Source organism: Palaemon carinicauda, chromosome 34, assembly GCF_036898095.1.
Source record: "Palaemon carinicauda isolate YSFRI2023 chromosome 34, ASM3689809v2, whole genome shotgun sequence".
NCBI classification, from domain to species: Eukaryota; Metazoa; Arthropoda; class Malacostraca; order Decapoda; family Palaemonidae; genus Palaemon; species Palaemon carinicauda.
Genome location: NC_090758.1, coordinates 78,321,731 through 78,343,518, shown reverse-complemented (window position 1 = coordinate 78,343,518; position 21,788 = coordinate 78,321,731). Strand labels below are relative to the sequence as shown.

Here is a 21,788-nt window from a genome sequence, read left to right as displayed (position 1 = left end):
TAGTAAATATATCTTATTAACAACGTTAAATAATGTTAAAATATATTTATTAACAACGTTAATTAATGTTAAAATATATTTCCAATATGCTTAGCTATTAAAAACGGTCTATTTCATTTATTAAATGCCCCAAAAATTCGGTTATTAACAGCAATTTGTCTGTCGAAGGAAATCGGGCGGTTCTAATATATCACTCTAGTGACGTCATTGGAAACCCTTCTGGGGTGTGACGTCATAGGAGAACCTTCCCGGGTGTTCGAACGCTTTGGTTTTTGGCTTCGTTTAGTAATCGTATGCAGTTATTTACATTCTTTGCTTGTTTATTAAGAGAATATAATTAATTATATATATATTTAATACTTAGAATGAATATAATAAAACTAGATATATATTTTAAAGATGATGTTGTTGGAATTGTCAGCCGAAGCCAGAGTCAAAGTTATGATTTCGAACGATGAGGAGTCCAGGTGTCGTTCCGCTATAGCGCTCACTTTGATGCGTTATGAGAGAGAGAGAGAGAGAGAGAGAGAGAGAGAGAGAGAGAGAGAGAGAGAGAGAGAGAGAGAGAATGTTACGCAAGTCTTAATTTGTCTCTCTATATAGATATTATTAAAGTAGTTGTGATGCTATTTTCCCTAATCAAAGGACCAGGGTAAGCCTATTATTTTCCGAGAGGCCTAATTAGTAAAACCACGGTTTTTATATTAAATTATAGATTAACAAATAAAAATTGTTTATAAAGTTATTAAATTGTATAAAAACTTTTTTTTCAGTTAAATAACTGGTAAATTGTAAAATAAGATTGGCTACATTATAGGCCTACAGATTAAAATTACATTTAGAAATCCTCTATTAGACTTAGACCTAAAACGAAAAGTAAAATCGTAAGATTAGACATTTTAGACATTTATAGACACATCACAAAATCTATATTATAAATAATTAACCAAAAATATCACGGCAATCCATTTGGCGACATCTGGCATCTGTATAGCGAGATGGCCCCTGATAGCAGAGTTGCCAGTTTGGCCTTTTTTCAGGCCAAAAAATCTCAAAATTATCCTTTTTCTAAATTAGTTGGCCTTTAGTAATATCATGAAATAAAATGTGGGTTTTAAATACTATATTTTTGGCCTTTTTCTAATAATGAGTTGGCCTTTTAAAGCTGTGGTTGATTATAAGTTGGCCTTTTCCCATTCAGAAAATCTGGCAACTCTGCCTGATAGGCCGAGCCGGTTAATGACGTCACATTGTTCGCGTCTCGTTACTGGCTGCTTATCTGGTGTTTACATCTTCCCGTTTTCTGTGCGATCTTTATCGCAGTTACCCTTATTCCTATTCATAATTTGCTCTTTCCCCATGAAAATGTCCAAAAGAATAATTTGGGCTTTGGCCAGGGGATTTATTATGGACGTCATGGGTTGCTAGTTAACATCTGGATGCTGGTTTTTGTGTTTGTTTGTGTGTAAACATGGTATAAACAAGTAAATATGCTTAAGTTCTTTAGGGACGAGGTATACAGTACTGTTTTTGTTCGTACCTAGATAAAAATGTATATATATAACAAAATTAATAATTTCTTTTACCATTGATATATTTCAACAATAGTTTTAAATACTATCCAAATACTACTTTTTATTTTATACTCCATACTTTCATTGTTAAGTCCCACTTTTAAATTATACATATTTTTTTCCTCTTTATTAATATTTATCTCTTATATCTATTATTTCATTTATATTATATTTTATTCATTCTTTTTTCGTATTGAATTAGTAATTCTATTGTATACCTTGGGCTTATAATATTCAGTTTTCCAGCTGAGGTTACAACTTTACTGCTTTTGATAATAATAATAATAATAATAATAATAATAATAATAATAATAATAATAATAATAATAATAATAATAATAATAATAATAATAATAATAATAATAATAATGTCTGTCTGTGTGTGCATGTGTGTATTTACAAGTGTAATATTATGTTTATATATATATAAATATATATATATATATATATATATATATATATATATATATATATATATATATATATATATATATACTATAAATATATGTACTGAATATGTATTTGTATGCATGTTTATTTAAAATTATGTATGTACTCGTGTATGCTGTATATACACACACACACACACACACACACACATATATATATATGTATATATATATATATATATATATATATATATATATATATATATATATATATATATATACACGAACTATTTTGACATTTTGATCGAACAGTCGTGTAAATTGGAGAAAATGCCAGTATTCTGTACTTAAAAATATGTTAAATTTAATGAGTTTTGTCACTATTGTGACTTCCATTCTTTCAATTATTGAAAGCAGTTAATTATGTCAATGTCTGGTTTTGCTTCGAGTTAAAGAAATATTTTTAGATCCTGGGTCGTATAGAAGTTCTGATCATAAAGGAATCTCTCTCTCTCTCTCTCTCTCTCTCTCTCTCTCTCTCTCTCTCTCTCTCTCTCTCTCTCTCTCTCTCTCCAAAAACTACATAAGTCACTTCATATGTAGTTGAATCGGTAGAACTTCAAAATTTCAAACTTGTAGCAAATGATTTTATGTTGAACAGGCTGACATAAGTCTTTTTATAATTTATACATTAAATGTCTGTTTTAATGTTGTTAATGTTTTTAAAATATTTTATTGTAATTGTCCATTACTTCTCGTATCGTTTATTTATTTCCTTATTTCCTTTCCTCACTGGGCTATTTTTCCCTGTTGGAGCCCTTGGGCTTATAGTATCTTGCTTTTCCAACTAGAAATAATAATAATAATAATAATAGTAATAATAAAAATAACAACAACAACAACAACAATAATAATAATAATAATAATAATAATAATAATAATAATAATAATAATAATAAAACTAATAATTTCAACCCAGGGTGACCCATTGCTAAAAGCTGGAAATTTGGATGATTTGTTAATTGAAATAAAAATCAGATAAAGGCAACTAACATAAAGTTTATTTTTATTATAAGACATGTCCTGGTTCCTGGTTCCTGGTTCCTGGTCACTAATTACTCACTCCGCAAAATAAGTATGTGGGCACTCTATCGCCTTATAGATAGTTGCAAAGCTTCTAAGCTTATTCTTATTATTATGATTAATCTTATTTTCATGTACCATAGATAAATTGATAATGAAATTCTTAATCTTCACTTTTCATTTTATCTTGAAATGAGATAGATTAACGCCCTGCCAGGGCACCAGCCGCCCGTCGAGATACTACCGCTAGAGAGTTATGGGGTCCTTTGACTGGCCACACAGTACTACATTGAATCCCTCTCTCTGATTACGGTTCTTCCCCTTTGCCTACACAGACACCGAATGGTCTGGCCTATTCTTTACAGATTCTCCTCTGTCCTCATACACCTGACAACACTGAGATTACCAAACCATTCTTCTTCCCTTAAGGGGTTAACTACTGCACTGTAATTGTTCAGTGGCCACTTTCCTCTTGGTAAGGGTAGAAGAGACTCTTTAGCTATGGTAAGCAGCTCTTCTGGGAGAAGGACACTCCAAAATCAAACTATTGTTCTCTAGTCTTGGGTAGTGCCATAGCCTCTGTATCATGGTCTTCCACTGTCTTGGGTTAGAGTTCTCTGGCTTGAGGGTACACTCGGGCACACTATTCTATCTTGTTTCTCTTCCTCTTGTTATGTTAATGTCTTTATAGTTTATTTGGGAAATATTTATTTTATTGTTGTTGCTCTTCTTAAAAATATTTTATTTTCCCTTGTTTCCTTTCCTCACCAGGCTATTTTCCTTGTTGGGGCCCCTGGGCTTATAGCATCCTGCTTTTCCAACTAGGGTTGTAGCTCAGCAGTTAATAATAATAATAATAATAATAATAATAATAATAAAAATAATAATAATAATAATAATGATGATAATAATAATAGTCCGTTTTGGTAACCTATTGTGGTCAGTTTGGACTTTTTATATTCTTCTTTTTCCTTCCTTATTCTATTCCTTTTTCTTTGAATAATTTCCTATTATGTTACTCTTCCTCTTCATATAGCTGCTGCCATTCCTATAGTAAACCCAAAAATGGGCTAGGGCTTCTATTTCTTCTTCAGTTGCATACAGAAAAAAAAAAACAGAATTGCTTATTAAGAAAATCTTAAGCTTCGGTGATCAATCTATCGTTATGAAATGTTTTAATTCTTCCATTTTACCTTCATTCGAGTTGTTCTCCTGTCTGGTCTTCAGCTTCTGATTCTCATCTTAATTTGCTGTATAAAAACTTACAGTCTATTAATTTTCGTATTACTAATCAAGATATAATATCTTGCACCGTCGTTCAAATAGTCCTTTATTCATGTTTGCATAGGATTTTTCATGATTCGGATCATCCAAGACTGTACCATCCTATACGTAGTCCTAGTTATGCAGTTAATCCTAAGAGTCCTGCCTTTTCCATTTTAAGGCACAATACTACACAGCATTCTAGAGAAAATTTCCTTCCACCTGTGACCAGACTGTGGGAAGACCTTCCTCATCTAGCAATTGAATCAGTGGAACTTCGGAAGTTTAAGCTTTTTGTAAATTCTTTTTTGTAGAACAGGTTAACACAAGTTTCATTTTATAGTTTATATATGACTGATCTGATTCATTGCATTTATATTGTCTATTTTCTATTCTACTTCATTTCCTCACTGGGCTGTTTTCTCTATTGAAGCCCTTGGGCTTGTAGCATTCTGGTTTTCCAACTAGGGTTGTATATTGGCTAGTAATAATAATAATAATAATAATAATAATAATAATAATAATAATAATAACACACTTCCTCTTACATATCTTTTCATATTATTTAATAGTTAACTTTAGCAGTTTAACAGAGTCTAGTTTGTCATAAAACATTTCATCTACTTGATATACTATTTTGCATAAATTTCCAAACAGCTTTTATCTCTTCTCTCCATCTTTTGCGACCCAATTTTTCCACCTTTGTCTTGATTTCTTCCCTTCCCATTCTCTTGAATATTTTATCATTCATATATATATATATATATATATATATATATATATATATATATATATATATATATATATATATATATATATATATATATATATATATCTTCCATCCACCTATTAATTCCACCCACTTTAATTGCTTCCAAATTTTTCTTCAACTTATCATATATTCCCTCTTCTATCTCTTTCACGACCCTTAGTCTTCCTCCTGCTATAGCAGTCTCATTTATGACATAATAATAATAATAATAATAATAATAATAATAATAATAATAATAATAATAATAATAATAATAATAATAATAATGTTCATTACTTCTCTTGTAGTTTACTACTTTTCCTCACTGGGCTATTTTTTCTCTGTTGGAGCCCTTGGGCTTATAGTATCCTGCTTCTCCATCTAGGGTTGTAGCTTATCTAATAATAATAATAATAATAATAATAATAATAATAATAATAATAATAATTTTAATAATAATAATAAAATTCACATTGATGAAGCAATCTAGGTAGATATGAGATCAGTTGTTTACATTTTACTAGAGGAGGATTCCAAGACAGCTTTTATTCTTGAGCGTATAGAAAAGTCATCTTACAATTGATAAATTCCACATAATTATGTAATCAAGAAGTATTTTAATATTACAAGAATAAACTAAATTAATTACTAATTATTTAGAGATATAATTTATAATTCTAGCTAATTTAAAAAGCTATATAATTATAATTTTCATTTCTGTATGCTGGTCACTTGTTCGACATAAGCTGGCTGCGTTGTTGACATTTGTGACGTCACAGGGTGACCGTAAACAGTGTAGCGTGACTATGGCCGCCTGTGTGAAATACCTGTCATCGGGTGTTAATCAAACCCCCAGGTGTATTTCCTGGGCCGAGGATACAGTTGCTTATGCCGCCGATACGGGAATATTACTGTTTGATCCTAAGGTAGGTTTAGAGAACTGTATATTAAGTAATAATATTAAATAAGCATGTTCAGTGTACAATATTTCGAATCCCATAAAGTAACTTTAAATGACCGGTTATTCATAAATTGCATTTTATATGAAAATTTGGTGTTGTTTCTAGGATTATTTCCATTATAACATTTGCTATTAACACTGAACGTAGCTTTGGGTCATTGCCCCATGGAAATATGGACATGGCGATCTAAGTTAGGTTAGGTATATTGCTATTATTATAGTTAAGGACTGAACAACGCTTTGAACAGAAGGGTAGTTTGTAGCGCTACGTCCAAGAGTCCTAATTTGCTTATTATCGCACCGACTGTTATCTTGTATAGAATAAAAACGTTTGGAAATGGTCTACGGATCTTAAATATTTTGTGTAGGGGGGGGGGGTGGCAGCAGCCCCCCTGGGTAAGGACACGGCTTTTAGCATAGGTTAGGTAGGTCTTTATAAGTTAGCTTCTCCCGCCAAAATCGTTTTAGAACGACGGCCACAGTTCAGAATATTCCCGTTTTCTACGGGATCTGGCCTTCACCCTACAAAGGCTCCTAAGTTAGGTTAGGTATAGTGGTATAATTATAGTTAAGGACTGATCAATGTTTTGAACAGAAAAAAGCAGGGATCCTTTGTATATAAGCGGCCAGTTCCTCATGCGTTGATTAAAAATGGACCTAAACTTTCCCCCCTAACCTAACCTACAAGCCGTGTCCTTACCTACATACCTAACGGGGGCTGACGCCCCGCCCCCAGCAAACCCCCTTACCCTGCCATATTCTAAGTCAGCCATAATAATACATTTCCTTGTTTCCTTTCCTCACTCACTTTGCTATTTAATACATTTCCTTGTTTCCTTTCCTCACTTAGCTATTTTTCCCTGTTGTAGCCTTTGGGCTTTAGCATCTTGCTTTTCCAACTAGGGTTGTAGCTTGTCTAGTAATAATGATAGTAATAATACAGGTGGCTGCTATCATACATACACCCCAAAAGCAATTTTGGGGTTTATGTATGACAACGGCCACATGTACTGTATGTATGATGACAGCCGTCTAGGAATACGTCAGTTAAGTAGGTAAGGACATGGCTCGTAGATTAAATTAGTGGGGGAAAATTTACTTTAGTTTATGTACATTTTTAATGCGTGGGAGGAACTGGCCGCTGATATATAAAGGCACCGCAGATTTTCCTGTTTTAAATAATGCGCTTTCGCTGAATTTTACCCTCATTTCAACAGCAAATAGACTGAAAACCCCGTCTAAGAACGAGGATGTATTTAGAAACCTAATGGTTTTTGCTCCGCCGCGCGCTCGCTTGTGCGGAAAAAGAAAAACTTTGAGCTCCTATGTAATGGCATGCTGAGTTGCCCATGCTAACCTTATTGATTATTATTTCTTTCAGATAATCAAGTATTTATTTGCAGTGAAAATAGGTGGCATTTTGCTTTCACATGAGCAATAATTCCTATACACTGAACCAGGAGCAATGTTATCATAGTCAATTGCTGACACAGATGAAATTACGCTGTTTCAAAATAGAATGTACTTCCCTCTTGTCCTTTCGTCAGTACAGTACAGAGCGATCACACATAAAGGCGTTCCTATAGTAACACTTTTCCTTAAAAATCGAATTATGTCGTTGAGCATATTCAACTACTAATTCAATACCTCTACTAGAAAAATGCTTTACTTACTTTACTTTAATGCCTGCTTTTCCAGTCCCATACAGCAGGAGAACCCCACTCTCTACAGGACCTCCACTGTCGTTTTACCTTGTTCGTTCAGAGTATTTAACGTTTCATATCGCGTATTGTTCATTTACTGTTAAATCGTCACTGTCAAAGACTCGTGAAATAAGAAAGTCTTCAGTTTCCTCTTGAAAGCCTCAATGTCTTCAATCATTCGAATGTTTCATGGGAGCTTATTATATAGTCTTGGGGCCGCACATGTAAAGGCTCTGGAGCCTAAAGTAGACATAAATCTAGATTCCAACAGTTTGAAGCCATCTGTAACGATTTTCGTGTCGACACGATTTGTTGGCTGCGCAATATGTAGCAATTCTCTTAATGATAAAATTTGTCATAACCAACATTGCATTGCACACAATCAAGGAGTTGGGTCTTTGTAAAAATTAACGCCAGAAGGGCTAGCCACTGCCTCTGCCATAGCTACAACAAAATGAAATGTTGTCATTTCCTTCATTATTCAAAGTATTCAGTCAAACATATCAATGCATATATAAAAAAAACAAGACAATTTTCAGATTCTTGAGGGGTGAGCAGGGTGAAATGTTATTGTATGAACAGTTGATACAGCCTTTTGAAGTCCATTTCTACTAAAACCCAATCTTATAATCTACAACTTTTAACCCTTTTACCCCCAGGCTCTTTGGAAATTTCCAACCCTTAACCCCCCAAGGGGTTATTTTTTCCCCAGCACATTTTGCAGTATATTTATTTTAAATTGCTCTAACAGCCTTAATTTTTTGTCATAGAGAGGTTATGTTGGTCTCATTCTCTTGGAAAATGCCTGAAATTTTTCAAAACATCAAAAATATGAAAAAAAAAATTTATAGCATTTTTTTGCAAGGATGTACCGGTACGTCCATGGGGGTAAAGGGATGAGTTTTGTGAAACATACCAGTACGTCCTTTGGGGGTAAAAGGGTTAAGTTAGTAAAGTGAACAGGTTTTTAGATTTCAGTCAGATGTAGATCTAAGATTTTACTCTCAATTTCAGGACAGCAATGTTGTTGGAGCATCACCCAAAGTACACAAGGGTAAGATTACCTCGGTGCGATGGATTCATCCGAGCCCTTCAACCGGACAGACGTTGATCAGCACAGGATCGGATTCACTGGCTGTAGTTTGGACCCTGAGTAACGAAGAAGTCGAGGGGCTCCGTACGCTGAAATGCATTACAACTTTAGGTAAGATTAGTGCCTCGTATTTTATTCAATCTATACTTGAAAATCTTGTTTTCCATTGTACATTAGAACCTGCTTGCATGCTTTTAATCATAAAATACCAGACTTCATTATACTTCATTGCCATAATATGTAAAAGAAATAAACGCCTACTTAAGCATTATATTATATCTTCTATACTCTGCTTTTACTTTGCCCAATTTTATTGATTTTTAAGAAAACCAAATTTTAAATAAAGATCTTTACCTCACTTAAGCCATTTTTCTTTGATATTTAGAAGAATTATACCTAAAAGTTTACGAAGGAGCCAAACATCCTTCTAATGAGAATATTGTATAAGCTCAAATCTTGTTTCCATCTTTCTTATTTTGAAGTTTGGCTATTGATTAAGTGGATCGCTGCTTGGTTTTAGGAGATATTATAACGTAAGGCGGTTGCATATTTTGTACAGTACTCTCGTAGAATGTATTGAAGTTTATCATAAATTACAGTAGTGCTGAATGTGGATAATTTTTGTGTTTGATTGCTGTGTGTGTAGAAACACGTCATTTTGAATTACCTTGGGGTAAAAAATGTTTAACATTATTCAGCCATAGTTAAAAGCCCCTAGAGCAGTGGTTCCCAACCTGGGGGAAATTTGAAGCTACCAGGGGGGAAATAATTACACTACCTACTAACTAAAAAAATATCAGATGTATTTGATCATGTTTGAGAGAGAGAGAGAGAGAGAGAGAGAGAGAGAGAGAGAGAGAGAGAGAGAGAGAGAGAGAGAGAGAGAGAGAGAGAGAGAGAGACTGGTGCACAAGAAGCAGCCTCAACCTTCTCACTAATGCAATTTTGAATTAGAAAAATAAACAGAAGTCCTTTTATTTTGCCACTAGCCGCTCTCTATGGCTATGCGGTTAGTTGTTACTAACCGCTCTCTATCCATTTTACTCTGTAACTATTTGTTTATCAGTATATTTGTATAATGGAAAAATAAATTAGTAAGTCATCACAGTGTGTTTCAACTACTCTTTCCCTCATACACATGAAGGGGGAAATCTGGAGGGTTGCACTGGGTGCAGGGGGAAATGTCAGGAAAAAGGTTGGGAACCACTGCCCTCGAGGAAGGAGTATCACTCGGTTCAAGTTGCTGGCATGATAAAACTAATTACTCTGTTGTAGTATTGGTGTCAGGAGGACACTGAAGATCAAGAGTCCTATTGACTTTAGATGGTCATCATATGTAGAATCACTCGTACAGGTTACGAGTGAGATGTTGCAAGCTTGTTACAAGTGTGGTGATTAAAGGTAGGGTCTGGATACTCTTCCTAATCGGGTAGTTGAATCAGTAGAACTTCAAAAGTTCAAAGTTGGAGCAAATGTTTTTTTGTTGACCAGGCAGACACGAGTCCTTTTATAATTTATATATGACATATTTGTTTTTGACGTTGTTAATAGTTTATATTTGACATATCTGATTTGACGTTGTTACTTTTTTTAGAATGATTTATTATTAATTTGTTCTTTTCATTTATTTATTTCTTTATTCCCTTTCCTCACTGGGCTATTTTTCCCTGTTGGGTCCCCTGGGCTTATAGTATCTTGCTTTTCCAATTGGGGTTGTAGCTTGGATAGTAATAATAATAATAATAATAAGCCAAGGAAATGAATTGCTTGAATAATAATAAGCTAAGGAAATGAATTGCTTGACTTTTTCATGAGTGAATTGAAGAAATGACAGAGGTAAGGTATAGAGAAATAAAGTGGTATAGAGTGGAATCTGTCGACTGTGGCTGAAGGAATCCCATGGCTAGTGAAATGAATTAATAAAAGCTTTAGAAAGTAAAGTGATACATATTTGAAATATAAGTAATGCCACCCAAAAGATACACACCATTGGGTCATAATTTATAAGGTCTATATTCTACCGGTGTTTTTGATTGCTGAAAGTGATCAAACTCCTCGATGCTCAAGAATACGTTTGACATCTTAGTAATACAACAGTTTACTTTAAAAAGTTGTTGTAATAGATGAGTACAGCGATAATTTCTTAAATTTAGATATACAGACATCCCTACTTGAGTATAGTAATCACTCGTACATTAGCACTTCCTCCTCTATACTCTCCCATAACCACACATTTGAGTGTAAGTAGTCGTCTGTACCTGGACTGAATGATGAAAGAATGAAATCAGCTGACCCGGTGTGGTTCCACAATTGGATTTTTCGGTGTCGTTCTTGACATTTATATAATTTTGTGTGATTTGTTTTGATTGAACAGTTTAGTAGTAATAATTATCATCATCACCTATGCATATTGCCGCAAAGGGCCTCGGTTAGATTGCGCCAGTCACCTCTATCTTGAGCTTTTAAATCAATACTTCTCCAATCATCATCTCCAGCTTAGCGATTCATAGTCCTCAGCCTTGTAGGCCTGGGTCTTCCAACTCTTCTAGTGCCTTGAGGAGCCCAGTTGAGAGTTTGGTAAACTATATTACTATTAATAAAAATGGTAATAATGACCAAGTTTTCCAAATTCTTTAACTCTAATTTTTCTCTCTCACTGAAGAGCAAATTAATTTGATTAAGCCTTATGAGTAAAAATATGATCCAGTAGTCTCTAGGCATTAAACTAATTACAATATAAATCATCATCATCATCATCACCTCCTACGCCTTTTGATGCAAAGGGCCTCGGTTAGATTTCGCCAGTCACCTCTATCTTGAGCTTTAAATTCAATACTTCTCCATTCATCATCATCTACTTCCTGCTTCATAGTCCTCAGCCGTGTAGACCTGGATCTTCTAACTCTTCTAGTGCCTTGTGTAGCCCAGCTGAACGTTTGGTGAACTAATCTCTCTTGTGGAGTGCAAAGAGCATGCCCAAACCCTCTCCATCTGCCCCTCATCATGACCTCATCCACATATGGTACTTGAATAGAATGTGGCATGAAGAGGCAAAACCTGATGAATGGGAGTTAGGAGTGTTGGTAAAAATGGAAAAAAAGGGAGACCTGACTGATTATTATTATTATTATTATTATTACTATCCAAGCTACAACCCTAGTTGGAAAAGCAAGATGCTATAAGCCCAGGGGCCCCAATAGGAAAAAATAGCCCAGTGAGGAAAGGAAATAAGGAAATAAATAAATGAAGAGAACAAATTAACAATAAATCATTCTAAAAAAGGCAACAATGTCAAAACAGATACAGTATGTCATACATAAACTATTAACAACGTCAAAGACAGATATGTCATAAATAAACTATAAAAAGACTCATGTCCGTCTGGTCAACAAAAAAGCATTTGCTCCAACTTTGAACTTTTGAAGTTCTACCGATTCAACTACCCTATTAGGAAGATCATTCCACAACTTGGTCACAGCTGGAATAAAACTTCTAGAATACTGTGTAGTATTGAGCCTCATGATGGAGAAGGCCTGGCTATTAGAATTAACTGCTTGCCTAGTAGTACAATATAAATAGAAATTCATTAATACTAAATTGATTTTTCTTTTTCTTATTTCCAGAACACAGCGAAGGTGTAGTTATGTCCGATGGATTGGTTATCCACGAAGACGGGAAGGAGAAGCTTCTCGTCGTGACGGCCGTTACCGACATGGCCGCCTGTTGGATCGTCTGCCCTGTAACAGGTACGGTCGTGAAATTGTAGTTATACAATCAAGGCTCCTAATTCCATGAAGATTTAATGTTTTAGTTGGTAGTACATATTGTGCCTTTTGTTAATTCCATGCACGTCCTCAGGGGAAAAAGAATGCAGGAAGACCTTCCGTCTCCCGAGACGCACGTTCGTCACGAGCCTCCTCCTGGTGAAGATCGAAGAGGCCAAGCATCCGATGCTCCTGTGCGGCGATCACGACAGCCGGATACACGTGTTCACGTGCGACAGTTTAGGCGACTATTTTCCGGAAGCGGTTCTTAACGGTCACGAAGACTGGGTGACTTCGCTTGACATTATGCGAGAAGGTGAGTTTCCGAGATCTTGTTTGCTTGATTTAGGATCTTTATTGTTTACCTGTTACGTCGTATGTTGCAGAGGGGTGAGGTGTCCAGCGGGAAGAAAAGAAATCAGTATGTCGTATGTTACAGAGGGGTGAGGTGTCCAGCGGGAAGAAAAGAAATCAGTATGTCGTATGTTACAGAGGGATGAGGTGTCCAGCGGGAAGAAAAGAAATCAGTATGTCGTATGTTACAGAGGGGTGAGGTGTCCAGCGGGAAGAAAAGAAATCAGTATGTCGTATGTTACAGAGGGGTGAGGTGTCCAGCGGGAAGAAAAGAAATCAGTATGTCGTATGTTACAGAGGGGTGAGGTGTCCAGCGGGAAGAAAAGAAATCAGTATGTCGTATGTTACAGAGGGGTGAGGTGTCCAGCGGGAAGAAAAGAAATCAGTATGTCGTATGTTACAGAGGGGTGAGGTGTCCAGCGGGAAGAAAAGAAATCAGTATGTCGTATGTTACAGAGGGGTGAGGTGTCCAGTGCGAAGAAAAGAAATCAGTATGTCGTATGTTACAGAGGGGTGAGGTGTCCAGCGGAAATAAAAGAAATCAGTATGGTTAGGTGTAATGAAGGGAGATAAGAAATTAGTCAGACTAGTTGTATGACAAAAGACCCTTAGGAATTGCCAAAAATAATAATTAATAGCAGGAAATGTAATCTAAACCAGATGGGAATTGAGGCAGAAAATACTTAAGACCACATAAAGTTGATAACCCACTTTTTGAATTTATTACAGTAAAGAGAATATTTAATGTGAAAAACTAAATATGCATTGGAATGAAAAAGTATGTTAGATTATGAATTCATTACCTCTGCTAAGGTGTTTATGAAATGACCTCCATTTATTTAGTTATATTTGTTTGTCTGTTTGCAGGATTATGTTAAAATGTCTTGCTTGATTTTCACCAAATTCTAACAACTGATAGCTATTATGCTTTGGATGAACCCATTGAGTTTTGGAGTTGAACCAGATAAAGATCGCAATTCTAGTTATGATTTTTATTATAATCTAGATTTATTCACAGTCAACATATGAAAAAAGGCAAGGTCCTTAGACTTGAGTAAAATGTTGAAAATATTCAGGTTGCTCTTTTACTTTTTTTTAATGCATTTTGAGCATAAATATTACCACCTTTCAGATAATGGCGGATTACTGCTAGCCAGCGGTTCGAAGGACTCCTCCGTTCGCGTCTGGAAAGTCTCGGTGCTGGAGAAAGAAGACGACGTGAAGGATGCGGAAGACAGGGAAAGCAAAGTTCTGCGGCTGCGCAGCGTCGTGTTCCGAGTCAAGCCAAGCTCCGGGGACAAAGACGTGACGATATCCGTGTTGCTCGATACTATCTTGGCCGGCCATGAGGGCTTAATATCAGAAGTGCGTTGGGCTTGTCCGATTATTAAAGGTGAGTAGTGTATCACTTGGTGTTCAATGCGCATGGAATCCAAGTGTTCATGATAGCCTCCTGGCTAGTACAGTGGTAACGAAGAGATCGATCCCCGCCCAGGGCCGTGAGTTTAAGCTGTTTACTGGGGAGGCTACTGCTGTGGTAGGGCACCACAGTGGGGGATTGGGCTTGCATGGCTGACGGTCTGGTGAGCATCTATTCTGATGGAACTGGAACTGGAACTGAAACCAGACACCTTTAACCTTTAGTATATTTGTTTGGAATTTGTGTATAGCTGTATATTTGTATAACTGAATATGTTGCCATGTTGAAATTGGTCTTGCTAAAAAAGGGATTTTGACGAAGGAAAAATCTATTTCTGGGGAGATACCTGTGACGCCCGGTGAAAAGGGTCCTCCTTGTCTCTTTAATCAAGAGAAGCCAAGAAAAAACAAATTCTGGTAGAAGTAGCAGACTCAGGAAACATTACGTAGAGTTCTTTGAATGTGTTATGATAACGGGGGGGAAAGTGGGCTGTGGAACCCTAGCAGTGCCTTGGTATATGTATGTATTATTATTATTATTACTACTAGCTAGGCTACAACCCTAGTTGGAAAAGCAAGCTGCTATAAGCTCAAGGGCTTCAACAGGAAAAAATAGCCAAATGAGGGAAGGAAATAAGGAAATAAATACAGTAAACAATATAAGTAGTAATGAACAGGTAAAATAAAGGAGGAGCTAAGAGAAGAAAATTCCAGGTCTAATTGGAGAGGGACCTATGGTCGTGGCTCTATCACGCCCCAGTTTTCTATACCGACACTCAAAGAGTGAGCAAGCTAGGTTTATTCCTGGCATTCCATACATCTCTTTTTCTCTGGTATATTCAGCAATAACTATGCCTTAGAAATGGTGCTAGAGGAGCATTTCAAGGAGTGACACAAGTCGAGCCCAGAAATTCCCCTTTTTTTTTTTTTTTTTTTTTATGTCTGCTACCCCCAAAAATTGGGGAAGCGCCTTAGTTGATAGGTATTATAACCATACAGAATTCTTTATCAAGTGGTACTAACCCTTTAGTTAGGAGAAATGTTGAATGTTAATTTTCATTATGCTCATACATTCATATATAACATACCCAATAGCCAGTGCCTTGCATAATATCCTCAGTACATACATTGAATAACCGTATGGAAGAAATTAATAGAAATAAAAAGAAGTGCAAATAGAACTTATTATGCGCATCAAATAACCATTAACCCTTTTACCCCCAAAGGACGTACTAGTACGTTTCACAAAACTCATCCCTTTACCCCCATGGACGTACCGGTACGTTCTTGCAAAACACTGCTATTTAAATTTTTTTTGCATATTTTTTATAATTTTTTGAGAATCTTCAGGCATTTTGCAAGAGAATGAGACCAACCTGACCTCTCTATGACGAAAATTAAGGCTGTTAGAGCAATTTAAAAAAAATACACTGCAAAATGTGCTTGAAAAAAATCCAAATAGCCTGGGGGTAAAAGGGTTAAGATGATTTGATATGCAATTGTTAATACACAGTATGTAGAAATTGATATTGTACCCCACGTGTTTCATGCACACTCATACACTAATGCTATTGCTTTTTTTTATCTCTTGTTCTCCAGCGCTGGTAGTAGAAAAACCTGCTTAAGCTTGCCGTTGCATGTTTCACATAGTTTGAATCTTTGCGACATTGTTGCTCTCAACTGTTTGTATATTGAGTAAACCTCACTTGTATTCAAAATGAAAACTATCAGCTGTTGGAGGTTTACAATGTTCCAGTTGTAAAGTAATGGCACAATTCTCTTTACGAGTCGAGGCTGGAAATTGATATGAGTTCGTATGAAAAACGAATCGAGGTTTAATGTCTGGCTTTGGTGACCGAACTTAACTAAGGAGGACACAACGAACTATTGCTTTGCGATGAATGTGACAAAGTCCTTTAGACTTTCGACACTGCAGGAAACTGTATTGATAGCAGGGACTGTCTTCTTACTAAATGAAAAACAAAATCAACGGTTGTTAAATTTCATCTTCAACAGTAGAATCTCGAGTGTTTTTTACCACAAGACGAAATATTGCTTTGCGATGAATGTGACAAAGACCTGTAGACTTTCGACACAGCAGGAAATAACATTGGTAGCAGAGACTGTCTTCTTACATACATACATATACCAAGGCACTTCCCCCAATTTTGGGGGGTAGCCGACATCAACAAATGAAACAAAAACAAAAAAAGGGGACCTCTACTACGTTCCTCCCAGCCTTCTTACTAAATGAAAACAAAGTCAACAGTTGTTGAATTTCGTCTCCTTCAGTGGTATGTCAATTGTTTTTTTATCACAAGCTGTTGTGGAGATATGCTGAAATATATTGAACACGTAAGAAAACTCACACTCAGGGATGCATTCTTGTAAGTGACAGGAACACCAAACCATGAGGTGGCTATTAGGTAGTCAAGATGAAGCAGATTATTATTATTATTGGGGGAAGTGCCTTGGTATACAGTATATATGTATGTATTATTATTATTATTACTACTAGCTAAGCTACAACCCCAGTTGGAAAAGCAAGATGCTATAAGCTCAAGGGCTTCAACAGGGAAAAATAGCCTAGTGAGGGAAGGAAATAAGGAAATAAATACATTAAACAATATAAGAGGTAATGAACAGGTCAAATAAAATATTTTAAAAAACAAACATTACATACATACATATACCAAGGCACTTCCCCCAATTTTGGGGGGTAGCCGACATCAACAAATGAAACAAAACAAAAAGGGGACCTCTACTCTCTACGTCCCTCCCAGCCTAACAAGGGACTCAACTGAGTTCAGCTGGTACTGCTAGGGTGCCACAGCCCACCCTCCCCTGTTATCCACCACAGATGAAGCTTCATAATGCTGAATCCCCTACTGCTGCTACCTCCGCGGTCATCTAAGGCATCGGAGGAAGCAGCAGGGCCTACCGGAACTGCGTCACAATCGCTCGCCATTCATTAAAAGTTATTTCAAATATGAACTATTAAAAAGATACATGTCAGTCTGTTCAAAGTAAAAACCATTCGCTGCAAGTTTGAACTTTTGAATTTCCACCGATTCAACTACCCGATTAGGAAGATCATTCCATGCCTTGGTCAAAGCTGGAATAAAACTTCTAGAAATGGGGGAAAGTAGTCATCAGTTTGGGAAGTGGTAAGCCTGGACGTAGCTGTATTCCAACCAGTGGGGAAGCCCGAAAGATCAAGGAGAAACGGTCTTTAATATTTGGTCAGGATTAACCCTTTTACCCCCAGGCTATTTGGAACTTTCCAACCCTTAACCCCCAGGGGGTTATTTTTTACAAGCACATTTTGCAGTATATTTTTTAAAAATTGCTCTAACAGCCTTAATTTTCATCATAGAGAGGTCAGGTTGGTCTCATTCTTTTGGAAAATGCCAGAAGTTTCTCAAAAAATTATCAAAATTATGAAAAAAAATGTAAATAGCAGTTTTTTGCAAGGACGTACCGGTACGTCCATGGGTGTAAAGGGATGAGCTTTGTGAAATGTACCAGTACGTCCTTTGGGGGTAAAAGGGTTAAAGTTATTGGTTAAATGTATAAGATGGGGAAATATCAAGAAGTATATAAGATATTTAACTACACAAGTGGAAGATCTACCATATAGAATTGTCAGCTTAATTCCTGTAAATATTTTATTACCGTACGCTTTGATATTTTCAGACGATGTTCGGCATCAACCCTACAGACTTCTCAGCTGCTCCAAGACGTTAGATCGATCGATCATCATCTGGGAGCCCGAGGAAGGAGCCGATAAAGGCGGAGGGATATGGGTCGAGATGGCTCGTCTCGGAGAAGTTGGAGGCAACATGGAAGGGTATTTCGCGTGTCAGTTCAGCCCGGATAGTAACCATGTCCTTGGTTGCAGTTATCAGGTAATAAATAGAAATTTTAAAAATGAAGTGTTTGGTATTCATACTGCATGTTGTAGAGTAACTGCCAAGTGTTTGGTGTTATTAGGTCATTGCAAAGTATTTTGAGCCCATCCAGTCTTGTTAGGTACTTTATACATACATACATATACCAAGGCACTTCCCCCAATTTTGGTGGGGTAGCCGACATCAACAAATGAAACAAAATAAAAAAGGGGACCTCTACTCTCTACAATCCTCCCAGCCTAACAAGGGACTCAACCGAGTTCAGCTGGTACTGCTAGGGTGCCACAGCCCACCCTCCCACATTATCCACCACAGATGAAGCTTCACAATGCTGAATCCCCTACTGCTGCTACCTTCGCGGTCATCTAAGGCATCGGAGGCAGCAGCAGGGCCTATCGGAACTGCGACACAATCGCTCGCCATTCATTCCCATTTCTAGCACGCTCTCTTGCCTCTCTCACATCTATCCTCCTATCACCCAGAGCTTTCTTAACACCATCCATCCACCCAAACCTTGGCCTTCCTCTTGTACTTCTCCCATCAACTCTTGCATTCATCACCTTCTTAAAACAATGAAATAAAAGTCTGCAGTGACTAATTCTCCAACTACTTTTGATTAATTGTTGTACTAGATGGTTTTGGAGCCTCAGTAATTTTTTTTACTTTTATTAAAGAATTTCTGTACTGTACAATTGTAATAAAAAAATCTATTTTTTTTTAGTTTTTGGCAAAGGTTATATACTGTTCTTTTCCTCTCAGGGAGCGTTACACATGTGGAGAAACCAGAATAACTCCTGGGAGCCTTGTGTTGTGGTCGGAGGTCATTTTAAGGAGGTTACCGATATAGTTTGGGATCCCCAAGGAAGGTAAAAACATAGATGATTGTGATCAAACTGGTTTTATCTCTTTAGTTTTTTTATTGAAATATGTTGTAATGAGTCTGCTTTTTTATTCTGGGTGGGAAAGTGGTTTAGTGAAATTTGTTTGTTTGTATAGAGTAATATTTATCACAGCTAGTACATGTAGCTTCTTCATCTGCTACGTTCAGCTCCACTGTCTCTGTTCCTCTCTTCCTCTTGTCGCGTGCCCTCAATTTCAAACTTAATCTTCAAAGATTGAATGTGTTTTTACGTGTGATGATAAGGAGAGAGGAAGAATTAACTAAAAAAGTAATTACATTTATATGTGAGAGTACAGTAGTTGAGGCTCAGAGAATCGTGGAAAAGGGGCCAAATAATTTGGCAGAAAGTTTACAAGAGAGAAGAGAGAAAAGAGTACTAGTTTCATTAAAATGACATGAACCATTAATGATCGTGAAGAAGGATTTATCATTTGTATGATTGTAATATTGAGGATTTTATTTTCAGATATCTCCTGTCAACCAGTAAGGACCAGACAACACGACTCCATGCCCCTTGGAGGAGTTCAGACAAGGTAGGGAAATGAGGAAACATTTATCACTTGATGCTCAGTAATTCTATTTAGGTCAAGAGTGGTTGGGAAACTTATGCAGCGCTGGCAAGTTTTGCATAGAATTGGAGCTCCCCTGTTTTCGGAATTGCGTGTGTTGCTTATCAAAACTTATGTTGCATTTTTGTGGATTTATTCCTCTACGTTTGGGATATTGTTGATGAGTTTAATCCATCCATCCATATACCAAGGCACTTCCCCCAATTTTGGGGGGTAGCCGTCATCAACAAATGAAACAAAAACAAAAAGGGGACCTCTACTCTCTATGTTCCTCCCAGCCTAACAAGGGACTCAACCAAGTTCAGCTGGTACTGCTAGGGTGCCACAGCCCACCCTCCCACATTATCCACCACAGATGAAGCTTCATAATGCTGAATCCCCTACTGCTGCTACCTCCGTCCACTGTGGTTGTGGGGGCATAAAAACAATTGGAATAGCGCCAACGTTATCCCTGCGTGTCGTAAGAGGCGACTAAAAGGGACGGGACGAGGGGGCTGGGAACCCCCTCTCCTGTATCTAAAATCCTGTGAGACATCGACAAAGAGTTTAATGAAGAGATTTAAAAAGGAAAGATTGCTAGTTCTTACATATAATACACAGCTGGAGATTGGAAAGACCAAAGTGCCGTAAACAGAGTTTGTTGTTAGCATACCTCAAGACATAATGCCACTTAAAGTACTTTAATTCCTGGTGATTTTATCACTTAGATGTTGAAGTAGGGGTAAATTTAACTTACATTTTATCATCCCTTTTACCCCCAATGGACGTACTGGTACGTTTCACAAAACTCATCCCTTTACCCCCATGGTCATACTGGTACGTCCTTGCAAAAAACTGGTATTTACATTTTTTTTTGCATATTTTGATAACTTTATGAGAAACTTCAGGCATTTTTCAAAAGAATGAGACCAACCTGACCTCTCTATGATGAAAATTAAGGCTGCTAGAGCAATTTAAAAAATATATATTGCAAAATGTGCTTGAAAAAAAAAATGCCTGGGGGTTAAGGGTTGGAAAGTTCCAAATAGCCTGGAGGTAAAAGGGTTAAAGATTGATTACATAGTCATCACTTTCAATGAGTAGTGTAATTATGCCGTTACCTTTTCTGTTGCAGATGTTAAGAAACAGATTATTCAACACCCATATTTTGGATGCACTTAGCATAACTGTACACCTTGTGTTGATTTATTTAACTTTCCATTTTATATTTTCTTTTTTTTAGTAACTGTTCTTGATAACTATAGGTGTATATTTCTTTTATATAACAGCTCTTGTTGGCTATATGTGTGCAGTATTCAATTTTGCAACTTCTACCATCCAGACAATGCTACTCTCTTTGTATCAATTCCATCGTGTAAATGTCGACCTGTAGGTGGTAAATCCCATAATAGAGATATAGGTAAAATTAGTGCATGGTGCAAATTATGGGGGATGAAGTTGAAACCGAACAAATTTCAAAGTTTGATTATACTGTAAGTAGGTCAACTATATACAACTCATATAAAAGTCTTGGCGTGATTCTTAACCCTTTTACCCCCAAAGGACGTACTTGTACGTTTCACAAAAGCCATCCCTTTACCCCCATGGACGTACCGGTACGTCCTTGCAAAAAAATGCTATAAAAATTTTTTGATAATTTTTTGAGAAAATTCGGGCATTTTCCAAGAGAATGAGACCAACCTGACCTCTCTATGACAAAAATTAAGGCTGTTAGAGCAATTTAAAAAAAAATATACTGCAAAATGTGCTGGGAAAAAAATAACCCCTTGGGGGTTAAGGGTTGGAAATTTCCAAATACCCCGGGGGTAAAAGGGTTAATAACAAATTTACCTTTTAGAAATACATTCGGTCTGTTTCTTCATCAATTCCACAAAAAAATTGTCATGTTGAGAAAGTTTTTGAAGATTTTTGGTGATCAGTTTGGATTCTTTCATTCTACCTTTTTTCGAATATTGATCTGTCTGGTCTTCAGCTTATTGATTTGTTGGATAGAAACTTAGGGTATGTTAAATTCCTTATTCCTGATTTGAATAATAAAATCTGGCGTTATCTT

General features: G+C 36.4%; 1 protein-coding gene across 1 annotated transcript in view; it reads left to right on the top strand.

Annotated features, from left to right (window-relative positions):
- The first annotated feature begins 5,827 nt into the window (after positions 1-5,827).
- LOC137626498 (elongator complex protein 2-like) overlaps positions 5,828-21,788 on the top strand; it is a 29,549-nt gene continuing 13,588 nt past the window's right edge. The window contains exons 1-8 of the mRNA XM_068357531.1: positions 5,828-5,986; positions 8,739-8,928; positions 12,441-12,563; positions 12,676-12,897; positions 14,068-14,328; positions 18,051-18,262; positions 19,025-19,131; positions 19,633-19,699. Coding sequence (XP_068213632.1) covers positions 5,867-5,986; positions 8,739-8,928; positions 12,441-12,563; positions 12,676-12,897; positions 14,068-14,328; positions 18,051-18,262; positions 19,025-19,131; positions 19,633-19,699 — 1,302 coding nt within the window. The 5' untranslated portion in view covers positions 5,828-5,866. The remainder of the gene's footprint in view (positions 5,987-8,738; positions 8,929-12,440; positions 12,564-12,675; positions 12,898-14,067; positions 14,329-18,050; positions 18,263-19,024; positions 19,132-19,632; positions 19,700-21,788) is intronic.